Source organism: Carcharhinus amblyrhynchos, chromosome 23, assembly GCF_965287045.1.
Source record: "Carcharhinus amblyrhynchos chromosome 23, sCarAmb.v2.hapA, whole genome shotgun sequence".
Lineage (NCBI taxonomy): Eukaryota > Metazoa > Chordata > Chondrichthyes > Carcharhiniformes > Carcharhinidae > Carcharhinus > Carcharhinus amblyrhynchos.
Genome location: NC_137346.1, coordinates 35,480,513 through 35,504,220, shown reverse-complemented (window position 1 = coordinate 35,504,220; position 23,708 = coordinate 35,480,513). Strand labels below are relative to the sequence as shown.

General features: G+C 44.7%; 1 protein-coding gene across 1 annotated transcript in view; it reads left to right on the top strand.

The window, feature by feature from the left end:
* Positions 1-11,865: 11,865 nt before the first annotated feature.
* Positions 11,866-23,708, top strand: part of fkbp6 (FKBP prolyl isomerase 6) — a 39,380-nt gene continuing 27,537 nt past the window's right edge. Inside the window, exon 1 of the mRNA XM_080211077.1 lies at positions 11,866-12,095. Within this exon, the coding sequence (XP_080067203.1) occupies positions 11,866-12,095 (230 nt within the window). The remainder of the gene's footprint in view (positions 12,096-23,708) is intronic.

Genomic DNA, 23,708 nt, shown 5'->3' with positions numbered 1-23,708 from the left:
TTCTCTCCAAACACTATTTCATTCCTGACCCGTTCCTCAGTGAATTTCCGATCCTCTGAATTGAAGCTGAAAGCCTCTGCTGGCCAAAGGACAGGGACAAGAAGCATCATTATTCCTCAGAAGAATCTAATCTCTAGGGATTGATGTTAGCCACTATTGTTCAATCTTATTCCCTGAGGGATAAAGAGCGCTTCTTAGAGAAGGTATAGATTCAGCTCATGTGCAGTAGGTATACAGATAAGGAGGTTCATTTTGTCTTCACCCCCTGCCAGAAGAGCTGGAGAAATAAGCCAGATCAGAAAGTAGACTCAGTATGATTAGACAGAAGTAGCAAAAATCAAACACTCTAGGGCTATGATTCCTGAGCTGCTACAATTGAAAAAATGCTGTACTGGGTGTGGCAAACACAGTTTGATTATAAATATTCTATTTTGTGCGTTAACCCCATGTTCTGCATGGGGAATCACTAATTGGCCTCCCAGCTGGGTTTGTTCAATATGAACTCTCTGGGAATTGGTCATTAGCCAAAGTGGAGCTTATATACCAAGCCCTGTATAAAGCAAGACCCCAAGAAGGTCCATTAACCTTTTAGTCCCAGTGGGATCTGTTGTGTTCACCACCAGCTTGTAGTTACTTTACTTTCATTAGTGCACTAAAAACATGGTTCCTTTGCAGCCAATGCCTGCAGTTATTATATTTTTATGAAAAGCAGACAGTATTAGCTTCCAACTGAGAGATCAAAAGCGTGTACCCTCCAAAGTTCAAAGGACTTTATTTCCATGATTGATTGAATGAGTAATTGATGGGAAATTGTTAATGGTATTTGGCACTTCCATTGCCAAGTCCCTATAATGTGCCTGTGAAATTACCTTCTTTGTGTTGTCAAACTATACTCATTTTCAGGAACACAATCTACTGGCATCTACAAATGTTTGATCTTTTGCTTGAGAAACATGTCAATTGTAGATCCAAGGTCCCATTGAGTTTCAATTTCACATTATACAGAGAGTCCATTCAGCCCAGCATGCCTGTGCTAACTTTCAGGCAGGTTTTTCTATTCAGTCCTGTTCCCCTCCTCCTTCCTCATACTTTTTAAACCTGGGCTTCATTAGTAGCTTTTTCTCCCTTTGTGTTCACAGGTTGTGGGCTCGAGTCTAACTCGAGGACTTGAGTGTAAAGATCAAAAATGACACTAGTGAAATACTGTAAGTGGGCTGCAATGTCAGAGGTGCCATGTTTTCAGACAAGGCATTAAACCAAGGTTGCACCTTCCCCTCAGTTGAAAACATCCCATGACACTATTTTGAAGATAAGCAGGGGAGCTATTTCTGACTTCCTGGCCAATAGTCCCCAGTCACAAAAACAGATTTTCTAGTTATTACATTGTGGGAGCTAGGTCAGTCCAAATGGCTGCAACCTTTCCTACATTACAATAGTGACTATAAGCACTTTGCTGGTCGTAAAGTACATCTGTGGTCATGAAGTGTGCTATATAAATGCAAGATCTTTTTTCAAATATTTACGCACATCTTCTAGAAAGTAATTTATGATTCTCCTTCTATCATTGTTCCTGATAGGGCATCCTAGGTCCCAATAACTCAACAACTAATTCTAACTTCTTGCATGTGATCAGATCACCCACATGTGGGGTTCCCAAATTTTGTTGTCCCAGGTGAAACCCTTCAATTTGTTACAATCCAGCTGGTATACCCCCAACCCAGCTGAGGAAGGGTGAGCGACTCCACTCCCCCACCATACACCCCCTACGTACTTCCGTTTGTTGGCAGCAACAAGGCTTCACTTAAATGGAATTTTTCCATGTGTACGTACCCTTTCCATACTCAAAAGCTGTTGTTAAAAAAAACCAAATTGAACAGGCTTTCTTAGGATAGAGGCTGGGATTTTACAGCCTCAATAAAGCAAGACTGAAAACTCTCACCCAAAATCAATGGACATTTCCGTTGTCCATCCTTCGCTCAATTCCATGGTGGACAGGGCAGTAGAATTCCAGCAAGAGTGAATTTATCAACCACTAAAAAGGAAAGAAGAGAAAATGATAAAAAGTAACTAACTGTACATTCTTGGCCATCTTTGGACATTGTGTTCGTTTAAAAAAAAAACAGGTCTTAAAATCCAACATATCTAATGCTTTTTTCTCCATCATCATGATGCCTAGTTTTCAGGTTGACCTTAAATTTATGACCTCTGGTTGATGTGTGACTGAGCAGGAATTTATGGTCTAAATACCTCAATGTTGATATTTAAAATAAAAAGATTTGAAAAGATCTGGGATTGTGATTTGCCTATAAGGTTTTTAACAACATTACATATTACCAGAAGGGGCACAAAATATATTACTGTAAAAGTATCATTTTAGCAAATTCTTTTCCAAAAGAGAAATAATTCTTCAGGAGAAATCATTGAAACAATTAATCTATTCAAGACTTGGCCAACTATCAGATAAAAACTCCCACTTGTGCAATTTGTCAACAGGAGTCGGGAACTGCAGGAAACCCTGTCAACTTGGTGTTTAAGTCTTTAATTTAAACCTGGTTATTTACGGTGAAACCCAATTTGCAAACTGAACCTATTATGAGAGCTCTCATATACTAAAGTGCCTTAAAGGGCTGCAGCAGCTATTAAAACAAGTTTCACGTAATTCTTCCTCCTTGGAAGGTTCCAGACAACACATGGGTCTATTTACACGTGGCGTTCTTAAAACATTGATATGTATAATTTGTTGGGATGGTACAGTGGTTAGCATTAGGCCAAATGGCCTCCTTCTGCATTGTAGCAATTCTGTGGTTCTATGGTGCATCAAGACATTTGCAATTACCTAGAATTGCTAATCCTTGGGTCATACAACTGCATAAATGGTGGATTATAAATAAAAAATATAACTTCAACATCATTCCAGAAACTGTTCTTTCAAGATCATCTAAAAAATGTAGGGCAAGAATAGATACCAACACTGGCACACAATTTAGGGCGCAAAGTAGATATTCCAGCATCCTTGTCCAAAAAGACAACGCTTGCACTAGAGTGTCAGCCTTGACTTTTGTACTCAAACCCTTGAATGGAAATTGAACGCAGAACCTTGTGATTCAGAGACAAGCTGGGTGGAAACAGTGGTGTCGTGGTAATGTCACTGGACTAATATTCAAGAGACTCAGGCTAATGCTCTGAGGTCATGAGTTCAAATCCCATTTAAATTGAGTTTAAATTCATATAAATGAAATGTAAAACTAGTCTCAGTAATAGGAATGCAGGAGTAGGACATATGGCCCTTCAATTCTGCTCCACCGCTCAATAAGCTCAGAGTTGATCTGGTTGTGGTTTCAACTTCTCTTTGCCATTTGCTCCCCAACCCCCATAACCCAAATAAACCTGTCCAAATTTGTCTTGAATAAATTCAAAGACTCAGCCTCCAGTACAAGAGAATTCCACATATTAACAAACCTTTGGGAAACATCTCTCCTCATTTCCGACTTAAACCTTTTACTCTTAACTGTGTCCTCGGTTTCTAGTCTACTCCACAAATGGGAAACATCACCCCCCCCCCCCCCCACCCCCGTATTGACCCAATCAAATCCCCTCAAGATCCTAAATGTTTCAATAAAATCTTGTCAACTCCAGTGGATAAAAGCCCAACCTCTTCAACCTTCCCCCAAAGACCGGTCCTGCATGGGAACCTTCACTGAACCGCTTCTAACAAAATTATGAGGAGAGATTGAATAAACTGGAATTATTCTCCCTGGGAAGACGGAGACTGAGGGGGCGACCTGATAGAAGTTTATAAAATAATGAGCAGTATAGAAAGGGTGAACAGTTGGAAGCTGTTCCCCCCCAAGGATAAACGACAACTACAAGGGGGCACAAATTCAAGATTGGTGGGGGGGGGGGGGGGTGCAGGGGAAGGTTCAGTGGAGATGTGCAGGTGAAGTTTTGGTTTTTTTTTTTACACAGAGGGTGGGGGCCTAGAATGCACTGCCAAGCAAGTTGGTTGAGGCAGTTACGTTAGCCACATTTAAGAATGACCTTGATAGGCATATGGGGAATATAAGTGGTTGGTTTAGAGGGGCAAACGTGATCAGCACAGGCTTGGAGGGTCAAAGGGCCTGTTCACGTACTGTAGTGTTCTTTTTTCTATAATTAATAGAGACTATGAAATAATTATTAAGATAAAGACAAAATACTGTAGATGCTGGAATCTGAACCAAAACAGAAAATGCTGGAAAATCTCAGCAGTCAGACAACATCCGTGGAGAGAGAATAGAGCCAAAGTTTCAAATCAGGATAACTGTCAGAACCCAGTCAAAGTATCTATCATTAAGTTTCCCAGGTACCAGCTGGCATCCTTCAGTACCCCATTGGTGGCTGTTATTCACATGCGAGTCTAGGCACTGAGTGTTGACAGGCTGAGAGAGTATCATAACCAACATAGTTGACACACACACAGACACAGACACACACACACACACAGTTCCTGGGCAGGGAGCTGAATTCCCTCCAGGGGTTCTGAGACTAACCATGGTGCCACAGTTGTTAGTTCAGCATGGATTGGAAATCACATGGGATCTTTTATATTCACCAGAGAGTAACTTGGTTTAGCATCTCATCTGTCAGCTGGCACCTAAATAAGGGTAATTACAATGGAATGAGAGCCAGATTGGCTGGAGCACTTTAGGAAAAGTGCTTTGCAGAAAAGATGGTTGATCATGTACGGAATCCTCCCATCCTGCCCGCCACTGGAATCATAGCAGGTCAAGGGCCATGTAAAAGGTCCATCGACCACGAGCAGGATTTACCAGTTTCTGGGCAAATGCAGCTGGAAAATCTTACCCCGTGACTCACAACAAAGATATATCCCAACAAAGGAGAATCCTAGGAAGAGGATTAATCAACCATGGTTGACCAGAAAGTTAAGGTTAGTATTAAACAGAAAGAAAAATCACACTCTGTGGCAAAGATTAATGGTAAGTCAAAGGATTGCAAAAGTTTTTTAAAAAAAACAAAAAAAAACCAAAAGATAATAAATGGGCAAGACAAAATATCAGAGTAAACTGACAAGTAATATAAAGATTAGATGATAAGAACTTCTTTAAGCATATAAAAAGGAAGAGAAAGGCCAAAGTAAACATCAGTGTTTGAGAATGAGACTGGGGAAATAATAATGGGGAATCAGGAGGCGCCAGTCTTCAACACAGGCAGGCAGGCACCGGGCGCCAGTCTTCAACACAAACAGACAGGCACCGGGCGCCAGTCTTCAACACAAACAGGCACCGGGCGCCAGTCTTCAACACAAACAGGCACCGGGCGCCAGTCTTCAACACAAACAGGCACCGGGCGCCAGTCTTCAACACAAACAGGCACCGGGCGCCAGTCTTCAACACAAACAGGCACCGGGCGCCAGTCTTCAACACAAACAGGCACCGGGCGCCAGTCTTCAACACAAACAGGCACCGGGCGCCAGTCTTCAACACAAACAGGCACCGGGCGCCAGTCTTCAACACAAACAGGCACCGGGCGCCAGTCTTCAACACAAACAGGCACCGGGCGCCAGTCTTCAACACAAACAGGCACCGGGCGCCAGTCTTCAACACAAACAGGCACCGGGCGCCAGTCTTCAACACAAACAGGCACCGGGCGCCAGTCTTCAACACAAACAGGCACCGGGCGCCAGTCTTCAACACAAACAGGCACCGGGCGCCAGTCTTCAACACAAACAGGCACCGGGCGCCAGTCTTCAACACAAACAGGCACCGGGCGCCAGTCTTCAACACAAACAGGCACCGGGCGCCAGTCTTCAACACAAACAGGCACCGGGCGCCAGTCTTCAACACAAACAGGCACCGGGCGCCAGTCTTCAACACAAACAGGCACCGGGCGCCAGTCTTCAACACAAACAGGCACCGGGCGCCAGTCTTCAACACAAACAGGCACCGGGCGCCAGTCTTCAACACAAACAGGCACCGGGCGCCAGTCTTCAACACAAACAGGCACCGGGCGCCAGTCTTCAACACAAACAGGCACCGGGCGCCAGTCTTCAACACAAACAGGCACCGGGCGCCAGTCTTCAACACAAACAGGCACCGGGCGCCAGTCTTCAACACAAACAGGCACCGGGCGCCAGTCTTCAACACAAACAGGCACCGGGCGCCAGTCTTCAACACAAACAGGCACCGGGCGCCAGTCTTCAACACAAACAGGCACCGGGCGCCAGTCTTCAACACAAACAGGCACCGGGCGCCAGTCTTCAACACAAACAGGCACCGGGCGCCAGTCTTCAACACAAACAGGCACCGGGCGCCAGTCTTCAACACAAACAGGCACCGGGCGCCAGTCTTCAACACAAACAGGCACCGGGCGCCAGTCTTCAACACAAACAGGCACCGGGCGCCAGTCTTCAACACAAACAGGCACCGGGCGCCAGTCTTCAACACAAACAGGCACCGGGCGCCAGTCTTCAACACAAACAGGCACCGGGCGCCAGTCTTCAACACAAACAGGCACCGGGCGCCAGTCTTCAACACAAACAGGCACCGGGCGCCAGTCTTCAACACAAACAGGCACCGGGCGCCAGTCTTCAACACAAACAGGCACCGGGCGCCAGTCTTCAACACAAACAGGCACCGGGCGCCAGTCTTCAACACAAACAGGCACCGGGCGCCAGTCTTCAACACAAACAGGCACCGGGCGCCAGTCTTCAACACAAACAGGCACCGGGCGCCAGTCTTCAACACAAACAGGCACCGGGCGCCAGTCTTCAACACAAACAGGCACCGGGCGCCAGTCTTCAACACAAACAGGCACCGGGCGCCAGTCTTCAACACAAACAGGCACCGGGCGCCAGTCTTCAACACAAACAGGCACCGGGCGCCAGTCTTCAACACAAACAGGCACCGGGCGCCAGTCTTCAACACAAACAGGCACCGGGCGCCAGTCTTCAACACAAACAGGCACCGGGCGCCAGTCTTCAACACAAACAGGCACCGGGCGCCAGTCTTCAACACAAACAGGCACCGGGCGCCAGTCTTCAACACAAACAGGCACCGGGCGCCAGTCTTCAACACAAACAGGCACCGGGCGCCAGTCTTCAACACAAACAGGCACCGGGCGCCAGTCTTCAACACAAACAGGCACCGGGCGCCAGTCTTCAACACAAACAGGCACCGGGCGCCAGTCTTCAACACAAACAGGCACCGGGCGCCAGTCTTCAACACAAACAGGCACCGGGCGCCAGTCTTCAACACAAACAGGCACCGGGCGCCAGTCTTCAACACAAACAGGCACCGGGCGCCAGTCTTCAACACAAACAGGCACCGGGCGCCAGTCTTCAACACAAACAGGCACCGGGCGCCAGTCTTCAACACAAACAGGCACCGGGCGCCAGTCTTCAACACAAACAGGCACCGGGCGCCAGTCTTCAACACAAACAGGCACCGGGCGCCAGTCTTCAACACAAACAGGCACCGGGCGCCAGTCTTCAACACAAACAGGCACCGGGCGCCAGTCTTCAACACAAACAGGCACCGGGCGCCAGTCTTCAACACAAACAGGCACCGGGCGCCAGTCTTCAACACAAACAGGCACCGGGCGCCAGTCTTCAACACAAACAGGCACCGGGCGCCAGTCTTCAACACAAACAGGCACCGGGCGCCAGTCTTCAACACAAACAGGCACCGGGCGCCAGTCTTCAACACAAACAGGCACCGGGCGCCAGTCTTCAACACAAACAGGCACCGGGCGCCAGTCTTCAACACAAACAGGCACCGGGCGCCAGTCTTCAACACAAACAGGCACCGGGCGCCAGTCTTCAACACAAACAGGCACCGGGCGCCAGTCTTCAACACAAACAGGCACCGGGCGCCAGTCTTCAACACAAACAGGCACCGGGCGCCAGTCTTCAACACAAACAGGCACCGGGCGCCAGTCTTCAACACAAACAGGCACCGGGCGCCAGTCTTCAACACAAACAGGCACCGGGCGCCAGTCTTCAACACAAACAGGCACCGGGCGCCAGTCTTCAACACAAACAGGCACCGGGCGCCAGTCTTCAACACAAACAGGCACCGGGCGCCAGTCTTCAACACAAACAGGCACCGGGCGCCAGTCTTCAACACAAACAGGCACCGGGCGCCAGTCTTCAACACAAACAGGCACCGGGCGCCAGTCTTCAACACAAACAGGCACCGGGCGCCAGTCTTCAACACAAACAGGCACCGGGCGCCAGTCTTCAACACAAACAGGCACCGGGCGCCAGTCTTCAACACAAACAGGCACCGGGCGCCAGTCTTCAACACAAACAGGCACCGGGCGCCAGTCTTCAACACAAACAGGCACCGGGCGCCAGTCTTCATGGTGGAAGACATTAATAACATTCCAAAAATATTTGGGGCAAAAAGGGGAAGAGGAAATAAATACAATAATGAGAGGTAAGAGGGTTTCTAATGAGGGTAAATGCCCAAAGTCCCCTGGACCTGATGGGTTACATCCTAGGATAGTAAAGGAAGGAGCTGCAGAGATAGTTACCTTCCAAGTATCCTTCGATACTGGAAAAGGCACAGTGGATTGGAAAACTTATTCAAAAAAAAGAAAAAGGCAAAAAGTAGATAACTATAGGACAGTTAGTTTAACATTTGTCATGGAAAAATGAGCAAGGTTCATCCATACGTGAAACAATCATTGATTGTTGTAAAAACCTATCTGGCTCGCTGATGTGGTTGAATGTTAACTGTCCTGTGAAATAGCCTGAGCAAGCTTCCAGTTCAGGGGCAATTGAGGATGGACAACAAATGCTGGCCTTGGCAATGATGCCCACATCTCACGAAAGAGTAAAAGAAATTCTGCGTAATTTACTTTTGGCAGAAGGAAGAGACATAAGCAGGAGGCTCTCTGAAGATGATTAATCATTACTTTGCATTTGATCTAAGAATAGAATGATAAAAGAGCTTTTGAATCATCAAACTTATTCTATGACTTCTTATGCTTGACCATGACACGGTGGCACAGTGGTTAGCACTGCTGTCTCACAGCACCAGGGACTCGGGTTCAATTCTGGTCTTTGGTGACTGTCTGTGCAAAGTCTGCATATGCTCCCAGTGACCACATGGGTTTCCTCCCACAGTCCAAAAATGTGCAGGTTAGATGGATTGACTGTGCTAAATTGTCTCCTAATGTCCAAAGATGTGTAGAGTAGGGGAATTTGTAGGTAGATAAATGGGGTTACAGGAACAGGCTCTGAGTGGGATCCACTATCAGAGAATCAGTGCAGACTCGATGGGACAAATGGCCTTCTCCTGCACCATAGGAATTCTACTAGGCAAGAGTACAGGGTGACTAAATTCTTTGAGAAAATGCGTTCAATTTTTTGAATAAGACTATTCGCTCCAGCGGGGGACTAACATGTGGTTCTGAATAATGCAACAGCTCAAGATGATGCCTCTGCTGAGGTAGCTTCGAGACCTGCCTTCTCAGCCTATCCCTCAGGCAATCACCAACCACCGCTGGCAAAAAACCTTCAAAAAAAAGCTGCTCAGATTGAAGCACCAGCAGATGGAGAGCCAATGACATCGGGTAGAGTTAACAAGAATGAATGAGTTAGTTCCAACAGTTTTCCATTCCTCAGAGTGAAGCAGAGCTGAAGTTAATGCTATACCACACAGTTTTGGAACAGAGATCAGTGGGTAAGACTAGAAGCTGGAAGTGAGGTGACTTTTTATTTGCACTCCCTGGATCAGTGATACTGAGGTCAGTGAATACATTTCCAGCTGCAGCTTCTATTTGAGATCAGTGAATTGCACAGATTGGGAGTCAAAGTAACGACAGTCTGGTTGGCATGTCACCATTCACACACATTAAATGACAGGACTGTCTATCATAGAATCCCTGCAGTACAGAAGGAGGCCATTCAGCCCACTGAGTCTGCACTGACCATAATCCCACCCAGGCCCTTTTCCTGTAACCTTCATTTACCCTGCCAATCCCCCTGACACTAGGGTGAATATAGCATGTCAAGTCAACCTAACCCACACATCTTTGGACTGAGAGGGGAAACTGGAGCACCCAGGGAGAGTGTGCAAACTCCACACAGACAGTGACCTGAGGCTGGAATTGAACCTGGGTCCCTGACGCTATGAGGCAGCAGTGCTACCACTGTGTCACCCTAACTATTTAAGTGGATATAAAGGATCCTCTAGCTTTTCAAACAAAAATAGGTCACTTATCCAATCTTTGCCAAAAGTCTTCCCTCAGCCAATGGTATCCCAGAACTTTGTGGGATTTGGCTGTATCTTTTGGCCCCGTTCTAAAAGGGACCCGCAACTCAACATAATTCATGAAGTGAAAAATGCTACGATATTCCCGAGATTCATGAGGAGTGAAGTATAATTGGCTCTGTTTTTCCGATATTCAGCACTAATGTACCACGTGGTGTCTTTCCTCACAGGGCCATTGTCGTCATTCCTTATTGGTCAAAGCTGGCTTCTTTTAGTGTGCAAGGGTTTTGATTTTGGAGCAGAATTTTATGAAGCTGACTTCCAGCAGAAGCAGTCTGAGTACACAGAATGATTCCATGCTTTAGCTAATCCTATTCTAACGTACTCAGTGAGTGATCAGAACTCTCCCACTCTTCCAGAAAGCTTTTTGCAGTGACCTTGCTATACTTAATGGATTTCTGTGGTAAACACAGAGCTCGATGCAAGGTTGGTGACAGGATGAGGAAAACATCAATAATATTTCACATTTCCAGTTGGAGGACTGATGACTCAGTCCAGCAGACATGGCAATGTGCAGCGGGTTTTTGATTAGGTCTCAGAAAGGGGTGGGGGATTGATGGCTCTGTTTTCTGTGTTTTTCTTTTTTTTGGGTGCAAGACATCCATGAGCTATAGAAATGCATCTGCTTTTATTCAGAATGTCCTGCCATTAAACATCAGCATTACAATAATTAGCAGCTGAACATAAAGCCAGCTGTTTGACAGAGAATTGTCAATTCCAAACTCATTGCAGATACTTCCTTTTACCCATCAGGTATTGGATTGGGCCAGGGTCACCAACCCTCAGGACTCAGAATCATATAATTCCCCTTTAACCCAGGGGAACAGCTGCTCCTTATCCACTCTGTTCATGTCCCTCGATCAGGTCACTCCTCAGCTCCAAAGTAAACAACCCAAGCCTACCCAACCTCTCTTCACAATGTAAATGTTCCGTCCCAGGCAGCATCCTGGTGAATCACATCCCTCCTATAATGTGGCAACCAGAACTGCACACAGTACTCCAGCTGTGGCCTCACTAAAGTTCTATACAACTCCAACATACTTTTGTAATCTATATTTCGATTGACAAAAGTATCCCATTTGCCTTTTTTACCACACTACTAACCTACCCTTCCACCTTCAGAGATCTGTGGACAAACATACCAAGGTCCCTTTGTTCCACATAGCTTTCTAGTGTCCTCCATGTTCCAGAGGAATAGATTTGCAGGAAATGCATACATTTAGAAAAGGCTGGAGCATCAGATAGATGCACTTAGGAGCATGCATATGGCACAGAGCAACATAAACAGAAGTTTCAGGGAGGTGACTGTACTCAAGGTTGATGAAGATAGGAGGTGACAGTCACAAACAGTAGGCAGTCAGTGCAGGAGCTCCCTGAGGCTGTCCTCTCCCTCTCTCAAACAGATAGATTATGTTAGATGCTGCTGGGGAGGACAGTGTATCAGAAGATGCTGACAGCAATGACCAGGACAGTGGCACCACTGCTGGCTCTGCTGTACAGCAGTGAGAGTCAAAGTGCAGGCGTGCAGTGGTGGTCGGGGATTCAGTAGTAAAGGGGACACTTCTGTGTCCATGATCAAGACACCAGGATGGTCTGTTACCTCCCTGGTGCCAGGGTCAATGACATCTCTCAGCAGGCACAAGACATTCTAAAGCAGGAGAGTGAACAGCCACTAGTCGTGGTCCATGTTGGAACTAACAGCAAAGGTATGAAGGAAAATGTGGTCCTGCAAAATGAGTTAAGTGTTCAGAAGGCACTAGAAATGCAGGCCCTCCAGGGTTGTACTCAGGAATACTCCCTATGCCACGTGGGAATGAGGCAAGAAACGGGAAGACAGTAGAGCTTAATAAGTGGCTTGAGAGCTGGTGCAGGAGGCAGGGCTTCAGATTTTTAGACGACTGGGATCTCTTCCAGCAGATGGGGCCTGTACAAAAAGGATGGGTTGCATACTAACTAGAAGGGTACTAACATCCTAGCAGGGAAGTTTGATTGTACAGTTTGAGTGGATTGAAACTAACAAGGGTGGGAACCACAGCAATAGGCCAGGGAGTACAGAGACTGTGGGGAAGTCAGTGAATGGGTCCAGTCAGGCTAGGAGAAATAAAACACAGACTGTACAAAACATGACAGGACTGATGGTCTGAGGCGTGTTTGCTTTAACGCAAGAGACAACAGGTAAGGCGGATGAACATAAAGCTTGGATTACTACATGGAACTATGGTGTTGTGGCAATTATAGAGGCTTAGATGAAAGGAGGGCAGAAGTAGCAGATTAGCATTCCAGGATTTAGATGCTTCAGGTGAGATAGAGAGGGTGACAAAAGTAGTGAGGCATTGCTTTGCTGATTAGAGAGAATGTCACATCTACACAGAGGGAGGACACCTTGTTGGGATCATGCAGAGAGGCCATATGGATAGAACTGAGGAACAGGAGCAGTGTAATCACACTGCTGGGGTTATACTACAGGCCTCCCAACAGCCAGTGTGAAGTGGAGGAACTGATATGTCAGTACATTACAGGAAGGTGCAAAAACAACAGGGTTGTTGTGATGGGCGATTTTAACTTCCCCAACACAGACAGATTCCTTTTGTGCCGGGGGCTTGGATGAGACAGAGTTTGTTCAGTTGAAAGAACCTTAGTTAGGCTGCACTAGGAATATAGTGTTCAATTCTGGTCGCCACACTACCAGAAAGATGTGGAGAGGGTACAGAAAAGATTGATCAGGATGCTGCCTGGTATGGAGGGCATTAGATATGGAGGAGAGGTTGGAGAAACTTGGTTTGTTCTCACTGGAATGACAGAGGTTGAGGAGTGACCTGATAGAAGTCTACAAGATTATGAGAGACATGGACAGAGTGGATAATCAGAAGCTTTATCCCGGGATGGAAGAGTCAATTACTCGGGGCACAGCTTTAAGGTGCGAGGGGCAAGGTTTAAAGGAGATGCATGAGGCAGATTTTTTACACAGAGGATGGTGGGTGCCTGGAACTCGCTGCTGGGAGAGGTAGTGGAGGCAGATATGGTAGTGACTTGTAAGGGGTGTCCTGACAAATACATGAATAGGATGGGTATAGATGAGTATGGTCCTTGGAAGGGTAAGAGGTTTTAGTTAAGTCAGGCAGCATGGTCAGTGCAGGCTTAGAGAGCCAGAGGACCTGTTCCTGTGCTGTAATTTTCTTCATTCTTTGTGTCCAAGAGTGTTCCTTGAGGCAATATGTAGATGCTTCTTCGTGGTTGGACTATCTTAGACCTGGTTCTAGGAAATGAGCCTGGACAGGTGATTGATGTCTCAGTGGGGACTATTTTGGGAACAGTGATCTATAAGAGTCAAGATACTTGTAGAAGAGGATAGAAGTGGCCCCAGGGTGAAAGTACTAAACTGGAGAAGGTTAACTGCAACAGTATTAGGTAGGAGGGAGGGAATGTAGATGGGGGGGCAGCTGTTTGTGGTTAAATCTACATCCGATATGTGGGAGTCTTTTAAAAGTCAGTTGTTAACAATCAGTACAAGGATGTCCTTATAAAAATGAAGGATAAAGTTGGTAAGATTCAGGAACCCTGGATGACAAGAAAGATTGTGAACTTAGAGAAAAAGGAGAGGGAGGCATTCATAAGTTTCAGGTAATTGAAAATGGATAAGGCTCTGGAGGAATTGAAAGATAGCAGGAAAGATTACAAACAGGAATTTAGAAGAGCAAAAGGGCCATGAAATGTTCTTGGCAGGCTGGATTAAAGGAGAATCCCAAGGCTTTTTATGCATCTATATGGAGGAAGAGGGTAGCTAAGGAAAGGGTTGGCCCACTCGAGGACAGTGGAGGGAATTTGCATGTGGAGCCAGATGAAGTGAGTGATGTCCTTAATGAGTATTTGGCATCAGTATTCACAAAGGAGCAGGATGTCACAGATGGCGAGCATAGAACAGAAAATGTTGACATTCTAGGACATGTTGAGATAAAAAGGGAGGTGGTATTGGGTGTTTTGAAAAACATTTAAGGTGGACAAGTCCCCAGGGCCAGATAGGATCTATCCCAGAATACTGAGAGAGGTGAAGAAAGAAATTGCTGAGGCCTTGGCCAAAACCTTTGTATCCTCTTTAGCCATAGGCTAGGTACCAGAGGAATGGAGAGTAGCTAACATTATTCCTGTTTATGTCTCTTCTTGCTCTTCAATCTGGGAAATTACAGGCCTGTGAGCCTTACATCAGTAGAGAAATTTTGAGAAGATTCTTAGGGACAGGATGTACTCACACCTGATAGAGAATAGGTTTATTAGAGATAGGCAACATGCTTTTGTGAGGGGGGAGATCACGTCTCAAACTTGATTGAGTTCTTTGAGGAAGTGTCAAAGAATTGATCAGGGCAGGGCAGTGGATGTTGTATACCTGGACTTTAGTAAATCCTTTGATAAGGTTCCCAATGACAGGCTGATACAGAAGGTGAAGTCGTATAGGATCCTAGGTCAGCTGGTAAAATGGATACAAAACTGGCTTGGGCATAGAAAACAGAATAATAGTGGAAGGATACTTTGCTAACTGGAGGTCTGTGACAAGTAATGTTCTACAAGGATTAGTGCTGGGACCTCTGTTGTTTGTAATATACTATAAATGATTTAGAAGAAAGTGTAGTGGTCTGATTAGTAAATTTGCAGATGATACAAAGATAGGCGGAGTAGCGTAGAGTAAGGAGGATTGTCAGAAGATACAGCAGGATACAAATTGGCTGGAGACCTGGGTCGAAAAATGCCAGATGGAATTTAACCTGGACAAATGTGAGGTGATGTGACTTGAAAGGTCTACTGCAGAAGGAAAGTATACAGTAAATGGTGGAGCCCTTCAAAATATTAGCATACAGGAGGAAAGGGTGCAGAACAGATTTACCAAGATGTTGCCTGGTTTAGAGGATATGGACTCTGAAGAAAGGTTGAACAAACTAGGATTGTTTTCATTGGAGTGTCGGAGGATGAGGGGGGGATATGACAGAGGTTTACAAGATTTTGACAGGCTTGGATTAGTCTTTTTCCTGAGCTTGAAGGGTCAATTATTGGGGGGCATAGATTGAAAGTGAGAGGGGGAAGTTTAAAAGAGATGTAAGTGGAAAGTTTTCCACACAGAGGGTGGTGAATGTCTGGAACGTGCTACCAAAGGAGATATTGGAATCAGATTCTATAACATTCAAGAGGCATCTGAATTGGTACACAAATAGACAGGGAATAGAGGGATATGGACCACATAGAGGCAAGAAAATATTAGCTTAGATCAATGTCTGTGTTGGCACAGACTTGGTAAGCCAAACGACCTGCTCCTGTGCTGTACTGTTCTTTATTCATTGAGTACTTTCCTATCAAATTACTCTTTCCTCTCACATTTCAGGGTTAAATTCCATCTGCCACTTATCTGCTACCTGACCATTCCATCTATATCTTCTTGTAGGCCAAGATACTCCACCTCACTGTTAACCACCCAGCCAGTCTGTGTGTCATCCACAAGCTTACTCATTTTACCCCTCATCTATGTCATTTACATAACTGCAGCTGAATCTCTTAGGCACTGCTGGGGACAAACTGAAAAAAGAATTATCGGGACGGTAAAGAAATAAAGATCTCCCAATGCTTTTGCTTGTTCATTGCGAAGTGGAGATGGGAAAGGAATAGCTGTTTGACTGATTATCCAATCAGATAGTGAAAATTCTGATCACTTTCCAATTGGCATTCATGGCATTGCCCTGTAACAATGGACATGTTGGGTAGCCAATGCCAGGGAAGTGATGGTGGGGCAGTTGGCAAAAGGAAACCTCCAGGAATACTTCAAGCCAGAGATGGCAAACCTATTTTGCACACTATGAAATATCCTTAATATTAATTACATACATCCTCAGTGGCCTGAATTGCTACATCTTGTACTGAGAAATATGAATAATTCATTTGCAAGCAGTCTCTGGAACAATATAGCAGTGTCCAAACTCTCGGTTCCACTTGTTCTACTCTGATTAAACGTTGCTTCCTGGAAATGCCAATGATCTCCAGCCAATCTTTTAATGGCATTTTGCCAAATGAAACTCAAAACACAATTTTTCTGGACTCTTTCTTCAAAGATACTTGTAATTCTATTTTATGGAATCTCTCAACAGCTAGCCCAATGGCAGCCAATGCCTCAGACTTGCCTTTTCCTTAGTTATCATGGCCCCATCGCTGAGGTTAGTGATCCAGGCCCACTCACTAGGGTTGAGCATCTTGTCCCATTCACTGGGGTTGGGCTGCTACAAAGAAGTGGTGTCTAGTTTGTTATAGTGTCACTTGGAAATCTTCCTGTCTGCACAGTGGCGAGAACTCCTGGCTCAGAGCACCAACGATCCGGGTTCAATTCTGGCCAAGGACCCGGGTTCAATTTCAGCTTCGGGTGACTGTCTGTATGTAGTTTACACCTCATCCCCATGTCTGCATGTGTTTCCTCCGGGTGCTCTGGTTTCCTCCCATATTCCAAAGATGTGCGGTAAGGTTGATAGGTCAGTTTAACATGGCCATTGTGTCAGGGGGATTAGCAGGGTAAATGTTTGGGGTTACAGCAATAGGGCCTGGGTGGGACTGTGGTAGGTACAGACTCGATGGGTTGAATGTCGTCATTCTGTACTGTCAGGATTCTATTCAATCCACTCATCCAACACAAATCTTCCTGTCCAATCAAATCATCCAACACAAATCTTCCTGTCCAATCAAATCAACCAACCCAAATTTTCCTGTCCCATCAAATCAGCCAATACAAATCATCCTATCTATTCCAATCATCCATCATTTTACTGTCAGTACTGTACAGGGATTAATTCTCAGCGTGGATCTTTCTGAAGGTCAGGGGAAATTAAGCCCTGAGGCATGAATGTGAACATTAACATTTTATTTGTTCAGTCCATTGTTATTATTTTCTTTCACTTTGCTTCCATAGTGACCACTGATAACATTAATAGGGATTACAGAGAGTCTGTGAAAGATACTGAGGCAGACTAGAAAACAAGTGTGCATTTCATCTCCCCATTATATCATCTATAACCGAGTTTACCTCGGCTTTTCTATCCATCACTATAATTCCCTCCATTTTTTAAATTCATTTATGGGATGTGGACATCACTGGCTGGGCCAGAATTTATTGTCCATCCCTAAATGTCCTGCATTTCAGAGGGCTTTTGAGAGTCAACCACACTGTTGTGGATCACATGTAGGCCAGACCAGGTAAGGATGGCAAATTTCCTTCCCTGAAGGGAATGAGTGAATCAGATGGACAACGGTTCCACAATCATTTTTATGCTCTTTTTTCAAGTCTGGATTTTTCAAATTTCACCATCAGTCATGGTGGGATTTGAACCTGGGCTGTCTGGATTACTAATATAGTGACAGTGCCACTGCATCACCGCCCCTTTCTACTAGTATTGCTCCCTTGTAGTGTCAGGTACCTGGCTTCAATTCCAGCCTTGGGTGACTGTTTGTGTAGAGTTTGCACATCCCCCCTGTGTCTGTGTGGGTGTCCTCTGGGTATTCCAGTTTCCTTCCACATCCCAAAGATGTGCAGGTTAGGTGGATTGGTCATGGTAAACACGTGGGATTGTGAGGAGAGGGCCTGGGTAAGGTACTCTATCAGACAGTTGGTGCAATCTCGATGGACCAAATGGCCTTCTTCTGCACTGCAGAGAATCTACGATCCTACCTCTTCATTCATCTTATACTGATTCCAATTCCATCTCCTGCTTTTTACTGCCCTTCCATTCATCTCCCATCAATTATAGTGTTATTGCCTATACTATCTTTTTTGATTTATTGTCACATGTATTGGTATATAGTGAAAAGTATTGTTTCTTGCACACTTTACAGACAAAACATTCATAGATAAGGAAAAGAGTGCAGAATTTACACCCTCATAGCTAGGGTGTAAAGAAAGATCAACTTAATATGAAGTAGTGTGAGCAATAGGTAAAGATGTTGTTAACACATATTTGTAGAGCATAGAGAAATAGCTTGAAGTTAAATAGATTGGATATAGTTAGGCATATTGATAACCCACTTTATGGAAACAACTGTGAGTTTAGTCACAAACATAGGACATAGGGTTCGATGCTGCTAACACAGCAATAATTAGGGATAATAAAAAGACTGCCTGTAATGTAGAGATAACATCAGAGATGTGATGTGCAGTGAAGCATACACCACATCCTGCAGGAATGTAAGAGGCCCACGTTATAAAAAGCAAATGGTCTGCAAGATGTGTTGTTTATACAACTAAGCATAAAAGGGGGAAGGGGTCACTGAGATAGTCGGGACAGCAGTGATTAAGTTGGCAAAGGATTGATTACTGCCAATCTGAACTGGACATGTAACAGTATTGGATAAGATGGATGAGTTTGCTAATGCACTCTTGTGATAACAGGAGACATTGTTAGATGGGATAGGAACTTAGGGCACCTCGAGCCAATAGGAGAATGTCAACACATAGATGGGACAGGGACCACCAATTAGGAGAGAACATCACATTGCAAAGCCATCACAATGCTTGTAAAAAAGGTATAAAATGTGCTGTAAATCTATGTGAGGTGTGCCTATTTCGCTAGACACCCGGTCTTGCAAGAACGTCAAATAAAATCTTGCTCCTTCAGAACTTGACTTGACTAAATTGTTTAACTGTGAGCTGTGTTTCTCACAGTAGGTCCATCTAACTCTTACCATTGATTCAGCCCCCGTTTACCCCCGTGTCTTCTCCTTTGTTTCAACCCTTTATCATTGCTTGCTGAAGGATCGGAAGTAGGCTGAGGAATTCTCTCCCCTCCATCAGATAACAACTGGCATTAGAAGGAAGTTTCGTTTAACCATCTGTTGTTACTTTACCCTTGAATCTCCGTCCCTGATTATAGAATTACAGACAAAGTACAGGAATGAGACAGAGAATCTAGTGAGTTGGTTTGGCAACAATGTCAACAAAACAAAGGAGATAGTCATTGACTTCAGGAAGCGTAAAAGGAGAACATGTCCTTATCTACATCAATGGAGATGAAATAAAAAAAAAGGGTCGAGAGCTTAAATTTGTTAGGTGTCCAGATCACCAACAACCTGTCCTAGTCCCCCCATGTCGACACTATAGTTAAGAAAGGCCATCAATGCCTCTATTTTCTCAGAAGACTAAGGGAATTTGGCATGTCAGCTACGACTCTCACCAACTTTTACAGATGCACCATAGAAAGCATTCTTTCTGGTTGTATCACAGCTTGGTATGGCTTCTGCTCTGCCCAAGACCACAAGGAATTACAAAGGATTGTGAATGTGGTCCAATCCATCACGCAAACCAGCCTCCCATCCACAGGCATAATTAAGGACCCCATGCACACCAGACAATCTCTCTTCCACCATTTTCCTTCGGGGAAAAGACACAAAAGTCTGAGGTCACGTACCAACCGACTGAAGAACAGCTTCTTCACTGCTGCTGTCAGACTTTTGAATGGACCTACCTTGCATTAAGTTGATCTTTCTCTACACTCTAGCTGTGACTGTAACACTACATTCTGCACTCGCTCCTTTCCTTCTCTATGAACAGTATGCTTTGTCTGTATAGCCCACAAGAAACAATACTTTTCACTGTATGTTAATACATGCGACAATAATAAATCAAATCAAAGAATCAAATTAAAATAATTGCAATCTCCAGAGAAGCAAGCTGCCACCAGAAGAAACTCTGATCAGGTGATCAATGTATTTGTGTGATTGGAGGGCCTGACCTGCTAAAGTCTGTGCACTTCTGACCTCCAGCTCAAAGGTCGTGGTAGCCTAATCATTTTTAAACTTTAAATTAGCTGCTTCAAGTAACAAAAACAAACTGTTGTGTGTTGCAAATTACAGAATGAAGTGTTTTATTTGCAGTTTTAAAAAAACTTATGAAATGGGCTTCCCAATAGCAATGCAGCTAGGTGTCACATGGGGTTAATAAGCAGGAAGCCTGATCCTGGCTGGAGTTAATGGTGAGAAGTAGCAACTTTATTCATGACCTTTCTCAGGTTTAATAACTTGTTGCAGTGTAGTTGGTGCTGTGTCATCGAGGCCTGTGACTTAAAGCTTGTTAAAATATTGGGGAAGGGGTGATGTGAGGGACAGGAATGGCAGCTTATGTTAGGAGAGGCAGGGGGGTTATAAGTAAATTACATTGAGTCCAATTTAGCTTTATCAAAGCTTAAAAAAAAACAGAAGGTGGGAGATGTTTATACTGGACAGTGGGGAACAGCCACAAAAACAAGGGGAAAAGACTGAAAGGTGATAATGGCTGCTCATGGAGAGAACAGCAGGTGTGAATGGCCAAATTGCAGAGAAGGTGGTGTTATTTTTAAAACGAGGAGTGTCAAAAAATGAAGTGTTATTGACCAAAATGAGATCCAAAGGGTCTTCCTGAATGAATTCACCAGGGATCTAAAGTGAACTTGCAGAGTTCCTCCATTTGATGACCTGAATTCATTATTTAATAAAAGCTAAGGAATAGGAGATGGAACTGAATGCATTCCATAGCTTATTTTTGTTTGTGTAATTTACTCAATGAGAACTTAACACATTTTGTACGTCAGTAAGATGATCTGAGCAAACCAGTTGTATTACTGTTGCAAAATGACCTGGGTAATAAATTGATTTTAAGAAGATACAATGAGGAACATTATGTGATGTTTATTCTGTGTCTGTAGCTGTGTGTGCTTGACTGTTGGTGCAAAAAAAAGGAAGCTATTTTCTTAAAGATTTGTGATGAGGGAGGCAGGCTCCAGTCAAGATCCTTGGTATGTTCAGGAGCTGCTGAGGGGATAGGACTGGCCCATTTCCCTCCTGAGGTGGGCTTAGGTAACCAGCCTTGTGAGCTGGGAGTGTTCCAGACAGTCTCCTGTTCACTGCAATCGGTTTTAAAACCGGGCACACTTTTTGGTATCGTTTTATGTTACTTTCTTAGGGGTGGGGTGCAGGAGAACCTTCTAGATCCTCCTTTCACTGACCAATTCATGCACTTGAGATGGTATGATGTAGGTGTAGAATTACAAATCAAATAAAGGTGCAAAAACCTCAGCATGTTTGGCATCCAGAGTTAATGTTTCAGGCCAAAGACCTTTTATTAAAGCTTCCCAGCTTTTTATTGTTCTTGTTTTAGATCTGACTTCCATGATATTTTTATTTAGCGTGATATGGGTTAGGATTGTGATTGCTGCTGTGTAGTAACACCTCCAAACTGACTCAATGCATTAGAAAAACGCTTAAATATCAAGTTACAAGATTAATGACAATTGGGCTTGGAGATGTTGCAGCTACACTGTCACTGAAAAGAGTATTGACTTGTGGTCTGGTTTGAATGATCCTGCGATCGTTTATAATCTGCACTTCAGCTGAAGGCAGCATTTTAGCAATGTTGTGGCCAATAACGACAGCCCCAGCTCTGCCTGAATCTGAGGCAGGTCTGACCAGAATTGGATATGGATTAATGCCATCTTTTCAGTCGAGTCTGGGCTGAGAGTATTGGCTTCTCTTTGCTGATTTGTAAAGACTTGAAGTGAAATGCATTTGACTCAATCTGATCTTCAGCAGGCAGCGAGTGGTGTCTGTAAACTGCCCCACAGTTCAGTGCCCTGTGAATTATCAGTCTGATTCAGTGGGAGACAGCGATGTTAGGAGAGGCTGGGGTTATGTAGTTTGATACAGTGAGGAGCATTAATTTGTGCCTGTAGCTGGCTGTGCTGGATGCTGACAGTGGGTGCAAAAATTGGGAAACTATATTTTGTACATGTGCTGAAGTTTGTACTTTAAAAAACAAGAGGTTCTAATCTTGAATTTTTAACCATCATCGCTTACAAACTGAAAACACACAAACGCCATCCTTACTTTATGAAAACACACTTGCTAATGAATTGAAAGGTTGTCTGTTTAAACCCTGTTACAGAATTTGAGCTCAGTAAGTCAGTGATGGGCCACCTGCAGTCCATCTGGGTTCTGAGTGCGACCCACAAGACATTTTGACCATTGCCCACTTCCACAGGTTTGCCACATTCCAGTGATCCTCCCAGTAAGACTGAAATGATATACATGTAAAGCAAGGGCAAGTTAATCATAGAATCCCTACAGCACTGAATGAGGCCATTCGGCCCATCGAGCCTGTACCAACAACAATCCCACCCAGCCCCTATCTCTGCAACCCCAAGTTTTTAACCTGCTAATCCACCTGACACTAAGCAGCAATTTAGTATAGCCCATCTACCAAACACACACATCTTTGGAAAGTGCGAGGAAACTGGAGCAGCTGAAGGAAATCCACACAGACACAGGGAGAATGTGCAAACTCTGCACAGACAGTGACCCAAGCAGGAATCAAACCTGGGTCCCTGGCGTTGAGGCAGCAGTGTTAACCACTATACCATTAAATGAGGTGTGTGCCCTGATCACTCACAACATTGACTAAGAGCCATATGCTCCCTCTGCATCCAAACAAATAAAATATTTATTTTGCTTTTACCATTTGAAGTTGATAGTTATCAATCAAACTAAATGATTAAGCATTTTCCATAACTCATTGAAATATTTGGTGTGTATCAAACATATTTAATCTTTGAGGACAGTTGGTGAACAATCCCAATTTTGATCTTGCGACCCACTGAGATGAAGGAGACTGACCCACTAAATTGCCTATCACTGGTCATGGTGCAGTAGTGAGAGACCATCTTTGTATTAAACAAAGGTCCTCTCTGTGCAGATGGATAGAAAAGGTCCCATAGCACTAAAGGAGGGAGAACAGAATGTGCTGATCATGTATCTAATTTGCCTTTATTTATTTGTGTAACATTTGAAATGCAGTACTTTAGTGAGATGCTTGGCAGTGTACCGTTGACGTGAAGGATAATTTATTAGATTCTGCTTCTTCAGAATAAATTAGCTTAAAGTGATAAATCTCAAATGTAACTCTAAAGGTGGCACAGCGGTTAGTACTGCTGCCTGACAGCACCAGGGACCCAGGTTCAGGTCACTGTCTGTATGGAGTTTGCACATTCTCCTTGTGTCTGGGTGCATTTCCTCTGGATGCTCCGATTTTCTCCTCCAGTCCAAAAGTGTGCCGGTTAGGTGGGTTGGCCAAATTGACCCCTTAGCATCAGGGGATTAGCAGGGTCAATATGTGGGGTTACAGGAATAGGCCTGGGTGTGATTGTAGTTGTTGCAGACCCAGTGGGTCAAATGGCCTCTTTCTGCACTGTAGGGATTATATGATTCCCCAAGCCTCTCATCCCCCTCCTCCTTTCATGGCTGTAGACATCTGGTTGAGTTCCCTGTGGGGCCAACCTGAAAAGGTAACACAAGTTGCTGTGGAGTTTAGAAAGCACCAGACTGTTTAGACCCCTTCCTCTTACCCCTCTTTCTGCACCACTTACCCCATGAACAGAAGACCTACTTTTA